This window comes from Pinus tabuliformis, chromosome 4_2 (genome assembly GCF_031772625.1).
Source record: "Pinus tabuliformis cultivar Carrire ecotype Pingquan chromosome 4_2, CPIR1, whole genome shotgun sequence".
Lineage (NCBI taxonomy): Eukaryota > Viridiplantae > Streptophyta > Pinopsida > Pinales > Pinaceae > Pinus > Pinus tabuliformis.
In genome coordinates this window covers 5,897,088-5,908,402 of record NC_142304.1, presented here as the reverse complement: position 1 = coordinate 5,908,402, position 11,315 = coordinate 5,897,088, and the positions used below count along the sequence as shown (strand labels likewise).

General features: G+C 36.1%; 1 protein-coding gene across 1 annotated transcript; it reads left to right on the top strand.

Annotated features, from left to right (window-relative positions):
- The first annotated feature begins 748 nt into the window (after positions 1-748).
- LOC149168115 (uncharacterized) lies at positions 749-9,011 on the top strand. The gene is made up of 6 exons (XM_089424813.1): positions 749-1,827; positions 1,924-2,146; positions 2,258-2,323; positions 4,755-4,901; positions 5,026-5,151; positions 8,645-9,011. Exons 1-6 carry the CDS (start codon positions 749-751, stop codon positions 8,933-8,935), a joined length of 1,932 nt encoding a protein of 643 aa, XP_089280939.1. The 3' UTR covers positions 8,936-9,011.
- Positions 9,012-11,315: the final 2,304 nt, after the last annotated feature.

Below are 11,315 nucleotides of genomic sequence, written 5' to 3'. Positions count from 1 at the left end.
TGGACCTTCCACGTTGCTTAAGGAACTACTATAGAAGCCGCAGAGGAAATATCCCATAGATAACCCGACAACACGACATTGACACCAAATATCATCAATTTGACCCCAACAATTGTAGGAAATTGAGGAAGTTTCAAAGATTTCCAAATTAAAACAATGCATTATCATTAAATGTGGGTGACACTATCCCTCTCTTTAATGTTTGGGGTGACAACGGAATAACAAATCCGCTCAGTAACCTAACACACATCTCAACACCCCATCAAATTTTTATTTATTTTTATATAATTTATTATTATATTTAAATTTTTAATCCCCTATCCTTATCACTAATGTAAGTAATTCATAAGAGAGTATCAATAATCATATTAATCCATAAGAGATAAGATATCCCTGCAAGAACTTAAGATTACCGCCTCGCTTGCCCGGATGGTCACATAAAGAGTGGCCTTGTCCCCACAAACCAAAAAACTCCTCAAAAACAACATAATTTCCCCACCCCACACTAACGTCTTTCCAGGGAAATGGCAAAAGTTGAAAAGCTACTTAAGGCGGTGAAAATATTTTGAAATAAAGAGAAGAGTATCCCCACCTTCGAATGCCTATAATACTAGATCAGTGAGTGCTGCGATCCGATGTAGTGTAGGGTTTAGTGGTTCTGCATGAGGGTTCAGGAAGATTCAAGGGGTTTATCTCGGGATTTAAGCCTCCGACCGGATCAGTAGAGAGACTGTAAAATTGAGGTGCAATGGCTGTGTCTTCTTCACCTTCGACAAATTTCTCTTTCGAAGCCCAAGAATTAAGTTCGCTGTTATTGAATGCTTCCTCATCATCGTCTGATATTTTGAATTCATGCCGGGTCGTGGAATCCTTCATCGATAGGCACAGCTGGGATCAGACCAGGCATTTTTACATAACATGCTTCCCCGTTCTGCTCCGCAAGATCTTCGGCTTCGAGGAGGTCTTACAGCCGTCCGGCATTGGCAGATGGATCGCGCAGACCTCTGAGCATTCCGCGAATGCGGTCGTAAATCTTCTCTCGCCGTCTGGAGCTTTGTTTTCGTCAATCTTTGCCGCAGACGTGGAAAATGTGGTTCGCTATGTGTTTCCATCCGAGCGCCTTCCGGCGTGGATTCGTCACATGCTTCAGTCGGAGAGGGGTTTGTATATCTTATCTGAAGTCTGCCCTGCTTTATTTAAAGACCGATTGAAGGAGGACGGCCATGGAGGAGGATTTCAGGTGCAGTTGAATGCATTTGAGTATTTTATGTTTTGGTTTGCTTATTACGCTGTATGCAAAGATAATGATATTATGCATCGTTCGGATTCGGATGAAATGAAATTGGGGTTTAAGAAGGCTTCCCGGTCTCGTTTCGAGAAATGGCCGTCTTCTCTGCATAGTTTGCACGGTAGCCATGACAATGGAAGGCCTGTGAAGTTCAATTCTAGCCCTTATTTGCATCTTCTGAATTTGTATCTACACAAATTTGTTCCTATATCTGATTTTTGTGCTCCCAGTGTGTCTGTACATCATTTTTTCGAGGAGAATCCATCGATATTTTCTCGCGCCGAGTTTGTTGTTCATACCTTTGTACGGTTTTGGTTAGTGAATGACGATTTTTCGCCCTTACCTTCACGGGTTTGCCAGTCTTTTGGTATTTTGTTACCTGTTAATAATCGATATCATAGGTATGGTCTCCCCAGTGTAGAAATCACAGAGGCTGTGAAAACACTGGTCAATTATGTAAGCAGTACTTTGTGTTGTCCTCAAGAAGAGTTGAATTCTGGATGGAGAGCTGCATCACAAATGGATACCTTGAGATTGAGGTCATTTTCCTTGCCACGGAGTAGTTTGGTTGTGCCTGCTACATGGTCCCTTTTGTTACAGAGGCCTTTGTACAGGTTTATATTATGAGCTTTCAGTTATTGGCCAGTAGGTGCTTGTCTGAAGAAGGCTACACACATTATTGATCTATGGTTGGATTATTTACAGCCTTGGAATATTGGTGAAGAAGGCGAAATGATGCCCGCTCTCGAAGAGGATCATTATTTGGAGGCAGAGAATAAGATGCTTAGGGATAGGGATCAACGATTGTCTCCACTTTCAGGTAGCTTGCTTCAAAAGCAAAAGACTGGTACTGATTCTGTGTGATCATTAGTAAAAAGAAGCACGAAAGAAAGTTGTTATGGATATAATGATCATTGGCAAAACTATGTTCTGGCTAATTATCCTTTTTATAGCTCTCTTGTTGTTCAGTTTCTTGTATTTGCCCACAAGTTCGTGCACATCAATACCAAGGCAGTTCTTCAGATGACTCACAAGGTGCATTGCTCTTTCCTTTATTCTATTATGTCTTATTGATAATAGCAAGGAATAGATGAATAAACTTTGACACTTCAAGCAAGACCCCATGTTTATTTAAAGCAAGATCCAATGGTGGATTAAAGGTACTTATTTCAAGGTAGGATCAACAATTAGGATTATTATACCTAGGTTTTGTATCTAGAAAATTCAGACATGAGGAATTTACTTTTGGAAGTGTGAAAATCAATTAGTTGGAACTTCCTCTTGCATGGGAATAATCACATAGCAGGAAAGGAGAAAAAGTGTTGTCCAGATCCGAATGTAGATTGCTGCCTTTTAAATATTGAATTTGCCTTGCTGTCAGTGCTATATTAACAGAAAAATTCAACATTAACAACAAATGATCCATTCCTGATAGATTAAGTTATGAGCAGTCTTCATGCATGTAAATGTAGGCTTGAATTTGATATAATTGTTTATTAGTTTAACAGACAAAAAATGTCCTTGGTTTATTTTATAGGCGTTTAAACTATCTTTCTTATTTTGCACTCAAATGCTTTGTATGTGAAAATTACGTCGTGTTATTGAAACTTAATTTGGTTGTTAATTCAACAAACAAATAATTGTCTGTGGTTTAAATTAGAGACATTTAGATTAGCGTCTATTTTTTGGATCTCAAATGCTTTGTGTCTGAAAAATACCTATCCAACTTATTATTTTATGTTGACAAATTCATTGTAGTTTAAATAGTTGTAGACAAGATTTCCAATCAAATAGCTAAGCACACCATCTATTTACAGTCTTTTGTGGAGGGTCATTTCCATAAATTATCATGTCTATTGCTCGAGAAACAATGGGTAAATTCAACCTGATGTCATTGCACTGAAGTTACTTCTATTTGGTAATTCAGCGAGCAATTTATATGCTTCATGTTTTGGACGAGTTCTGCAAAGAAGGATTGAGTTTTGCATTTTACATCTGATAGGTACTTCGCTAACTTTGTATAATGGGCATAGATATTGAATGGATATGGACAAACTTGTGATCCCAACCCAAACCTGGTTTGACTATGCAATTTTGAAGAAAATGTTTTTTGGTATATTCTTATGCACTGTCAAGGGTTCTCAACACAAATTGGGAGTGATCATGTTTGCTGTCTTTATAGTATAATTGGGCTAGGAGGCTCATTTTACAGCCCAGTGTGAACGTGATGTGTAAGTATGTCCGTGCTCAACTTGAACTCTAGAGTTGACATGTGTCCCTCTTAAAATAAAAATAAAATATTCTCTAAATAGAAAAGTAATGTTGGCTATAATAAAAAAGAAAAAAAGAATATGCTATACATGTTTAATTAGTTATCCATTTGACCTATAATATAATTTCATGTAAAGTAATTAGAAGTAAAAAAAATTATGCGAGTAAGATGTTTAAACCTTATACTTTTCAAAAAATAAGTTAACACTTTATATAAATAAATTACTTGAAGATCTATATTAATAACTTGTGTGAATATCAACTTATGTGAATCCGTGCTTAAGATGGATCCATGCTGGTAAATCATAATGCTTTTCTGACCAAAAAATGTCCTGAATGTGTGTAGTAAGACTTGAAGATCTATATCAATAACTTATGTGAATCCGTGCTTAAGATGGATCCATGCTGGTAAATCATAATGATTTTCTGACCAAAAAATGTCCTGAATGTGTGTAGTAAGTCTGTTGCTTTCAAAGAAAATTGAAGTCCTAAGTTTCTCAAATCTTTCCCTATAACTGTCTGGATAATGTTGATATGCCAATAGTCGGCATTCGTAATCCATTCTCAAGTCACATAAGAAGTGAGTGCAACTCAATGTTACTTAGGTGGATCATGGTTGGGTGGGCAGTGGTCTTGCCTGAAACCTTGTGTTTCCTGCCAAGTTTGATGATTGTTTTTTAATGTCTTATTGAATATGTTCCTGGATTTCAATATTTCACTGTTTTAGCTTGATCTTCTAACAAGTTCACTTCTTTGATAACGGGAGCAGTTGGTGGTTATTATTTCTAATTTGTTTCTTTTATCCAGATAGAAACAATACTTGAAATCCAATTTACATTCGTGCATTTTCGTTGTATATTCATGATCACTTTAATTTTCAACAGGTTTGGTATTTGGCTGAGATTTATGTCAGTTTATACTGGAGTTCATAGTACATGTATAATTTTGTTTGTTAATGTATTTTCTGACAAGTATATCAAATGGGATTCAAAAGGGTGGACTGTGGTTATTCACAGTTGAATTTCCATGCGTATTTCATTGTATCATTAGAACTGAGATATGTAATGGCAATAACATCTTTTTCTGAACGTGTCCTTTGCAGTGTTACCTCTATTCTTTGCTTTTCCAGAAAACCGGTTTTATAATTTGTTAAAGTCTGTTGTATTCTAATGTAATATTTTGTTTTCATCTGTAGGTTTTAAGTGTTTTGGTATCTTCAAAAGAGCTACTGTGTCTTATTCGAAGCATAAATTCGACATACAATGATGTGAAGTCGGGAAGTGCGCCATGCTGTTTTGACAGTTTGCATAAGGTTGTGCCTGCCATCCGAGAGCAGCTACAGGTCTTCCCTCTATGACCTATACAGTGTTCTGACGTAGGCTACCTTATCCAATGCACCATTTTTAAAAAGGTTTTGTTTGGAAAATGCCTCATTATATTAAGATGTTTCTTTGTGACTACTACAGGACTGGGAGGGTGATTTATCAAATTTTGAGAAAGGCAGTGAAATTACTCACTCTCCTTCGCAAAAAGAAACACCGATGTTGCAACTTTTCAGCACCAGTGATAGTGGAGGCCATCAAATGCTAAAGGTAAGTTTTGTGAATAGTTTCTCTTTATCTCTTTCTTTTTGCAAGACTCATTTGGTTGATGGATAGGTTTATAATTTATTCTGCCCGTACATCAAAATTGGAACCTTACAAAGATAATTCCTTACAAACATTATTTCAACAAAATTTTTATTTATGCCATTATAAGGAGGTAACTGCATCAGTAATTGTTTATATTAATTTTCCCAGAGAAAGATGTTCCCTTAACTTGCCCACATATTAACTGTTCCAAGTGAGGAAGTTGGTACATTGTCAGAGTGATGGAATCCCCCTTTCTCCCTCCTTTCCCTGTATTTTTTTTTTCTGGGTGAGGAATGGAATTGACTTCTAGTTGAAATACCAGCTGGTAACTGGACAGAACTACTTCGGAATAGATCCTGTAACCTCCCTGGGTATTATGCCTTCTGTAGAAAGGGTTGGGCAAACTGAGCTATACTATTGTGCTAAGTGTTCATTACATATGTACAAACATGAAATCAATCACTATCTTTATTGGGATTTTCTATAACTAAAATGGAAATGAATTCTATAAATCTTCCATACAAAAGGTTAGAATGACTTTAAAGCTCAGGTAGCTGGACATTATTTTATTCAAGAGGAGAGCTGTGTTGGAGTAGATTATTCCTCAATTTTTTGACCACACTGCAGAGCTCATCTTCAGGGTATAATTGAAGTTTGATTAAATTTGGGCTTGATAAGAACATACTTTTAAAAAATTGATTTCTGATTAATCTTAGCTGGATAATAACCTAGTTGTGATTTAATTTTGCTAGTTGGAAAATAATCTGCCATGGTCTGGATCTTCAACTTGTCCTGACGATGAACCACACTTGTTGGTTTGGAACGCGTCGACAAATGATTTATGATGTGATTTATGCCGAAAAATCTTCTCAATAATTGAGTTTCTAAACTTTATAGATGATTTTTATTTTTTATTTTTGGGAGGGGGTGGGGAGGTAATTTAAAGGCCTTTTATTAACTGTTGATGATCACATATGATCCAACCTTCTGTATGCCTCTGGTCTGCCACTAGGGAAACCGGACCATTGGCAATACAGGAGGTCTGCTGTCCAAAAATATACATTTTAAAAAAATATACTGAGTTCTAAAAAAGCCTACAGTGCCTTGGCTTAACAGCCACAAAATATAACACATAATCCTACTATAATAGTAAAGATAGAAAACATAAATTTTCATGAGGAGACTAGGAGGTGGAAACCTCCACATCTATGGGTGCTTGATCACCTGGACTGTCTAGATGAGTTGGGCCTTTGCCATGCAGTAAGACTGCTTTTATCCTTGTCAAATGCTTGTCCATGGCTTTAAATTCCAACTGCATCATGTTCATCATCATCAGAATTTTGTTTTTAGTGTCATTTTTGGAAAGGAGTACCCTTCCCTGCAGCTGTCTAGTTGTAATGGGACTGGTACATCTACTCTTGATAGATGACCTTTCAGCAATGAAGTAGTGATACCTCTCAAATTTCCATTGCCATTTTCCCACCCTCAAATGCTAGTTCCAACTCACACGGCAATTGATGAGCATTCGGGGTTATGTATGCCCTGAGGAGGCCCTGCTGCAGATAGAATCCACCTCAGAAGTGCGTGCCCCGGCCAACTGAGGAGTAAGGACTTGACGAGAGGAAGAAAATAAAGAGACCTGAGTAGGAGCTGATCCCAAGAGGAGGGTAGCCCAAGATGGTCTGGTCCCTCTCTCACACCACACCTCGACAAAGCCTCACACCACCATAAACAAAACCAGAAAAACCATAAAGCAGCAAGGAATAACAGAGGATGCCCTAGATTCAGCATAATCAGATAGAAATTGCCATTCATGAATAACATTTACCATCATGAAACAACACAATGTGCCTTTGCAAAGCTTCCCAAATCTGAACTGAGACCTTGCAAAGATTGCTTTTCTCATGCGAGGAGTTTGGTGGAGAGTAAAAGCATCATCTGAGATAATGAAGGGACGTACAACTGTGTACACATTCTCATGAAGTGGTGTGGTGGGCACATCTACCTTGCTGGGGTTAGATGAAGTTAATTTGATGTAAAGCATCAAAGAGGAAACATGACATCAATGACTAGTTAAATGTGTTGTTTAGAAATTAGACAAGGTTAGAGAAGGTTATATTGAAATTTCACATTGGGTTGGCCTATACTTCTACCCCTTTTTTGGTTTCTTCTCTTTTTTCAGCTTTTATTTGTTTACGCAGAGGAGAATTTGCATGTTTGCAAAATGATGCTTTCAGAAACATCTTCATCCATCTGACAAATCTATAATTTCTCCATAAGTATACAAAAATGGTGAGGAGTGCAGAGTTCCTAAACTACTGGTCTGTCTGATCTTCTGCTGTTAAAACTTAAAGTTAGCTCTAAGAGTCTAAACAAAACAATTTGATAGTTAATTTTGTATGAATTGAAACTTCTGTGTCTACCTTAGATAAAATTTTACTTTGAAGCACATCGTTGTAGATTATACAACCTTTAGGCATACATATTTTCTTGATTATCTCTTCTATTTTTTGCCTCACACCAGATACTTCTAATTGATTTATTCCAAAGTGTGTTTCCATCAATAGTATCAATAGATTTTCGTATAGGGGACCTTGCTAAAAAGATCTTGCATTCTGTCCCTCGTACCTTATTTAAGAAATGCCACCCATTTCCAATGAAGTAGAGGCCACTTGTTTTCTTTTTTATCTCTCCAAAGGATGTTTCTAATGATGCTCTCTAGATATTGTATAATTGTAGCAGGGGCCATTAGAATGTTGCTTTGATAGAGGGATATCTGATAGGATTGGCCAGTGTCCAGTCTCTTGCCGTATGTTTCAAACTTGACAGGTAAATAGGATAGGCCAATGGGATTGCTAACTTCATCAGTGTTGATGAGGTAGGGATGTAAAGATTTCCCTATCTCTTCTATTTAAGAAAAGCCCCATCTCTTGTCCGTCATGCCCATGGGGGAAGTTCAGTTTAGGTTTCAGCTTATTGTATAATACCAGTGTCCAGTCACTTGCCTTATGCTTCAAACTTGACAGATAAATAGGATGGGCCAATGGGATTGCTAACTTCGTCAGTGTTGATATAAGGTAGAGGCGTGAAGGTTGCCCTTGATAGAGGATATTACAAGTAGAGGAAGGTTCTCAACATGGCATTACTAAGTGATTGCATCCATCTAGAATTTGAAGAATTATATTTTTTTGCTTGTCTCTGCATTAGATATATCTACTAAATGCGTCCAGTTAATGGGGCATTGATTTGAGCATTCAATATATTTTTATTCTTTATCAAAGTATTCTTTTGTTGTATTTGTATTTTTCAATTTATGCCTTACGACGTTTCCTTTGCAACATCTGGTGCAAATGCTAGTATATCTTACCTCATTTTATGGTTAACATTGTATAACAAAAACATGCGTTGTGTTATGTAATTAATACTAACATGTAATATTGATTTTTTTTGTCAGAATGCTATAGGTAATGATTGCCAAGACGATGATCCAAATTATGTTCAACATATATCAGGAGATGATGAGGATGAGGATGAGGATGATGGTGGTGAAGGAGGAGATGATGATGATAGTTGCGGTGTGGTGATGATGTGGATCAGAGTAATGAGGATGGTCAAGATGATCATGAGGATGATCTTGGTGGTGGTAGCTAGGCATGCACATGCATTGTTTTTTATGAAGAAATTATTGTGTAGAATGACATTGTTATGTTTAGATGGGTGTTGTGAATTTACCCTATATCAATGAGACATTTTGATTTTGTAATCATACGATGAGTTTGATTTATGTATGTTGTTAATTTATCGTAGAATAACGATATTCATGAAATATTTTGATTTGTTAATCATATTTGAATTTTACTTGTTTTGATTAAAAATAATACTGATTTTATTAGTATTATGTTGCTATTTTATACATGTTTTGAAAATTGTTAATGACACATTGTTATTTTTTTGGATGGATGTTGTCAATTTCTCTTAAATTTCTTTACAAATGATTTTGAATTGTGATATCTGCTTTAATGATATTTAGAAACTATCATATATTTCACTATGAATCTATAAAGGGGGTCATATATGTAAAGAAAAATATACTCTATATAAGAAGTCAAATGCGGATGTAACCATGGATGCAAAATTGAAAGTAAAATTGGATGTTAAACTAGGAATTAATACAAAATGCAAACAATTGACATACAAAGTGTTTTAAATTAGAAGTGAAAAATTGTGCAATAGTTGACACAAAGAAGGGAACAAAACATGGCATACAAAAGGATATCAAATTGGGCAATAACAAGGACACATAAATGGGCACCAAATTAGATGCAAAAAAAGACAACAACTAGATGTAAAATAAGATGCAAAGTTGAGCATTAAAAAGAAGCAAAAAACGTTACAAATTAATATGCCAAATGATGATGCAAATAATGGTGTAAATTTGGGATGCAAACTTGGGTGCAAAAAGGAAAAAAAAAAGATGTAAGAAAGACATAAAACAAGATGCAAAATGGGGCTGAAAAAAGGTGAAACCAAGGATGCCATATTGGATGTAAAAAATGATTCCTAATCACATGCAAATTTAGGCTCGAACTCAGACACAAAATTATATGCAAATGTGGACACAAAATGAGGCAAAAAAAGATGCAAATTTGGATGGTGAAAACGATGTAAAACTAGACACCAAAAAAATGCAAAATTGGATGAAAAAGTTGGTGTAAATAATGGTGCAACATTGGACACAAGTAGACACAAAAAATGGTGCAAAAAGGGGCATAAAATAGCTTAAAATTGGATGCAAAACTTGGTGCAAAAACAAATACAAAAGTAGACGTAAAAAATGGCTCTAAATTGAATGTACCATTAGACACAAAATAAGATGCAAAGGTGGACACAACACATGACTCAACATAAGATGCAAATATAAATGCAAATTTGGATGCTCAAAATGATGTAACATTAGATGCAAGAGATGGTGTTAAAAATGATGCAAAATTGGATGAAACAAATGACGCAAAATATGGTGCAAAATGAGATGGGAAAAATGGAGACAAATCAAACGTAAATGTGGATGTAAAAAATGGTCCAAAAAAAGATGCAAAAATGGGCACAAAAATGGATGCAAAATTTGGTGCTAAATCAAATTCAACACATGGTGCAAAGATAGGCACCAAAGATGGTGCAAAAATAGAAGCAAAAACTAGTGTAAGACTAGATACAAAACCTGGCGTAAGACTAGATGCAAAAACTGACACAAAATGGATGCATAAAAAGACGTTAAATTGGATTCAAAATACAGTGTAAACTTGATGCAAATGATGGTGCAAAAATGGAAGCAAAGAATGACACAAAATAGGAAGCAAAAGAGAATGAAAAATAGATGCAAAAAATGACACAAAACTAGAAGCAAAACCTGTCATAAAATAAGATGCAAATCTTGGTTCAAAATTTGACGCAAAAAATGATGCATAGTTTGGTGTAAAAAATGATGCAAAATCTAGCGTGAAAAAGGATGCAAAATCAGGTGCAAAAAAGGACACTTTAAAAATTGTACAATAGAGCCAGATTTAGCGCCAGGTTGCTCATCACAATTACAAAAAAATGCACTAAAATCTGGCGCTAAATCTGGCGCAAATCGCTGGTTTTGTTGTAGTGCATGGAGGTGTTCACAAGATGTGAAATCTGTTTATTTTGTTGAAGCAGGAGTTTAGGCCATCCAGTTGTTGTCTGTAATTTTGTTGTTGTTAACAGTTGTTGTTGATAGTATGTCAAATAGGTACAAATGAAAATTTTGTGAAGAAGATGTAACTTCAGATTGGTTTGAGCCACCTTGGATCAATGATCAAGGCAGAGAAGTTCAAACTACCTTATGTGACCTTCTCAGCGGGAGTTTTACAGGAAGTTAAGGAGGAAGACCGTTCTTCCCAGGAGGACAAGTACATCTAGGAAGGAAGTGTTCAGAGGCTTTTGTTCAGAGGCACTATGCAGGGAAAGTGTATGGAGTCTGAAAGAAGAGGGTGAGGTACTCTCATTTACTGTTTAGATCAGTATATCAATCTTTTGGAGTCCAAAACATTTTTAGTGGGAAGGCGTGATGCAAAATGGATCTAACATAGACTTCTAAGTTTATG